Below are 2,265 nucleotides of genomic sequence, written 5' to 3' on the forward strand. Positions count from 1 at the left end.
TGGATATCTGGGTGGAGGGCCATGTTGATTTTTTTTAGGTGGAGGGGGAGGGTCAACGTTAATTTTTTTTGAGATGAGGGGGAGGGTCATCAAAAAATTTTTTGATCAGACTTCCAATGCACCAGCCCTCCCCCCCCGATAAATATCGTACGGTCCCTTAGGTCTTCTGTTAGGTTTGGAAATGCCCCATGTTTCACAATGTCCAATTTCTTGCCATGTATAGCCTGTCAATCAGCTATTTTGGCTGAGTGCCACATGATGAGGCTATGAATGGGGGGATCTGAATAGCCTGACGTGATAGCCAGGTCAGGTAGACAGGCCAGGTAGCCTGGCCTGGTAGACAGCCCAGCCTTTTAAGCGAACCCTGAAGCTACTGCAAACTCAAAACCACTCCATTTTCACATTACCGCAAAATAAAATCTGCGCATACACAACTTAAATGTATTAACAGTACTTCATGACAAAGAGTGCACACATACACAAGCCAAAGCATGGTTTCCTGAAGAAGCTGTAGTCACGTGGATACCAGGCTGTTCATTGCTCAGAACTAGGCACTTGTTGAAGGCTCCTCTGACTTTAAATGACCCAGTCCTCTGTTCACTCTCTGAAAGCGAAAACGTTTTAATTTACAGTAACTTGTATTGCTGAAATTATGAAGCCATATTCCATCGACTTGATATTCCTAAATACAATGTTTTTAAAAAACAGAGGATATAGGTTACCACGCGAATGAAGGTGAACTAGCATTAACGTTACCCATCTTGATGAAAACATTTCCCTCATTTTTCTCGCTTAGTCCATGTGAGAACTCCAGGGGAGTGCGCCGCACGTACGGGGCTATCCTGTCCGCTGCTGCTTCTATACGAGCCTGCAGGTTCACCAGGTTTATTTCAACCATCACGTTATGCTGCGGATACTTTTGAAAGAAAGGATACACTCACATACAAATTATGTAACTTGCTCAAACTAGGTCACTGGTTAGTTTTCCACATGTGCCATGTTGAACTTTAACCTGTTACCGCCCACTTGACGAGTCCACTTTAACTTGTGGGGGTCAAGGGGAGGGTGTGATGTGATATCGTTATCTGTTAAAATCTATGAAAAGGAAAGTAACATTTGGATATACTATAAATTCTTTGGGTATCTTTAAAAAAATATTTATTGTTTAAGTTTTTATCTTCGATAGGTATTCCAAAATGTATTTTCAGGTATCCCTCCAAATAGTTGACCAACCCAGTAGGGTCAATACGGGACATGAGAGCGTCACATGAGGATTTCTGTGTGAGAAAGTTTTTATTTTCCCATTCAGATCCCACCTTGCCGGGTGATTGTGCGTTTTTTCCGAAGTGAAAATTCTCTACGTGGCACAAAGAACGGGAAAGATTTGTTTTTCTACCTGAAACTTCAACAAGACTCATACCTGGCCGTAGAAATCTTCAAGGCCGGGAACGTGTCACCGGTGACACTGCTGACAGTGCTGGCCCAGCCAGAGAAAGGTATACTATAACTGCCCGACTTCAGGACTATTCGTATTCTACGTGTACTTAACACGTTAGATGCGGGGCCACTACCAATTACTAGTTGGTCAAGTTGTTCAAGCTTTCCTGGCCAGGTCAAAACGCTTGATACATTTTCAAATGATTTTGTACTCGTTGTTAATAGCGTGATTGCATCATCAAAACGTCGTCATACAAAAATTGTTGCCAGACTGTACTGGCCAGGTGTATATTGTACAACAGTTGCCTGGGGGCTTATACAAGTCCGTTCCCGGATATTGTATTTAGGCGATCCATTACAGTCCGACTAATACACCAGAATACTACTCCTGAGAAGCTGCTACTGAGAAGAAAGATTACTCACTGCTAGGGTCCTCTATGAGTGAGTGAGTGAGGGTCCTCTATCATCTATAATAGGGTCACATTTCTAAACCAGCACCCAGCCGAGCAGCTAAGCTTGCGGAAACAAATAGTAGCTGAGAAGTAGAGTAGATCAGCGTGGAGTTCTTCAGTTGGGTAGGAATGTCATTCCAGTTGGAGCCACTCCTCTAAACCACTAAAAGTGCATGTAACACGTCAAAAAGATAGTCATGAGAATAATATAGCCTCCATAGCAGGCTCTCTGGGGGCTTTTTTTGGCTCATAATACACTTTTGGTGACCATTTCGAGTGGTACTGGGTGGTGAGTGATGCCTGAAAAAGTGAAGAATTCTCGGCGGGTCTAAATAGATTTGGCGAGCATAAGTGTATTATGAGCCAAAAAAAGCCC

The 2,265-nt window shown here is 43.1% G+C and overlaps 2 protein-coding genes across 6 annotated transcripts in view; one reads left to right on the forward strand and one right to left on the reverse strand.

The window, feature by feature from the left end:
• Positions 1-1,032, reverse strand: part of LOC118410170 (putative threonine dehydratase) — a 17,490-nt gene extending 16,458 nt beyond the window's left edge. Inside the window, exons 1-2 of one of the 3 annotated variants that reach the window (XM_035811709.1) lie at positions 942-1,032; positions 480-604 (exon numbers count right to left, since the gene is read on the reverse strand). Coding sequence is in view for 1 of the 3 variants with exons in the window: in XM_035811707.1 (XP_035667600.1) it covers positions 480-604; positions 757-898 (267 nt within the window). In the remaining 2 variants the exon portion in view is untranslated. Of the gene's footprint in view, positions 1-479; positions 605-756 lie in introns of all 3 variants that reach the window. The other 2 variants (XM_035811708.1, XM_035811707.1) reach the window with 2 other exon arrangements.
• Positions 1,033-1,222: 190 nt separating this feature from the next.
• The window catches only part of LOC118410167 (major facilitator superfamily domain-containing protein 12-like), a 12,735-nt gene continuing 11,692 nt past the window's right edge, over positions 1,223-2,265 (forward strand). For all 3 annotated transcript variants that reach the window (XM_035811701.1, XM_035811703.1, XM_035811702.1), the window contains exon 1: positions 1,223-1,496. The gene's annotated coding sequence lies outside the window, so the exon portion shown is untranslated. The remainder of the gene's footprint in view (positions 1,497-2,265) is intronic.

Source organism: Branchiostoma floridae, chromosome 2, assembly GCF_000003815.2.
Source record: "Branchiostoma floridae strain S238N-H82 chromosome 2, Bfl_VNyyK, whole genome shotgun sequence".
Taxonomy (NCBI): Eukaryota; Metazoa; Chordata; class Leptocardii; order Amphioxiformes; family Branchiostomatidae; genus Branchiostoma; species Branchiostoma floridae.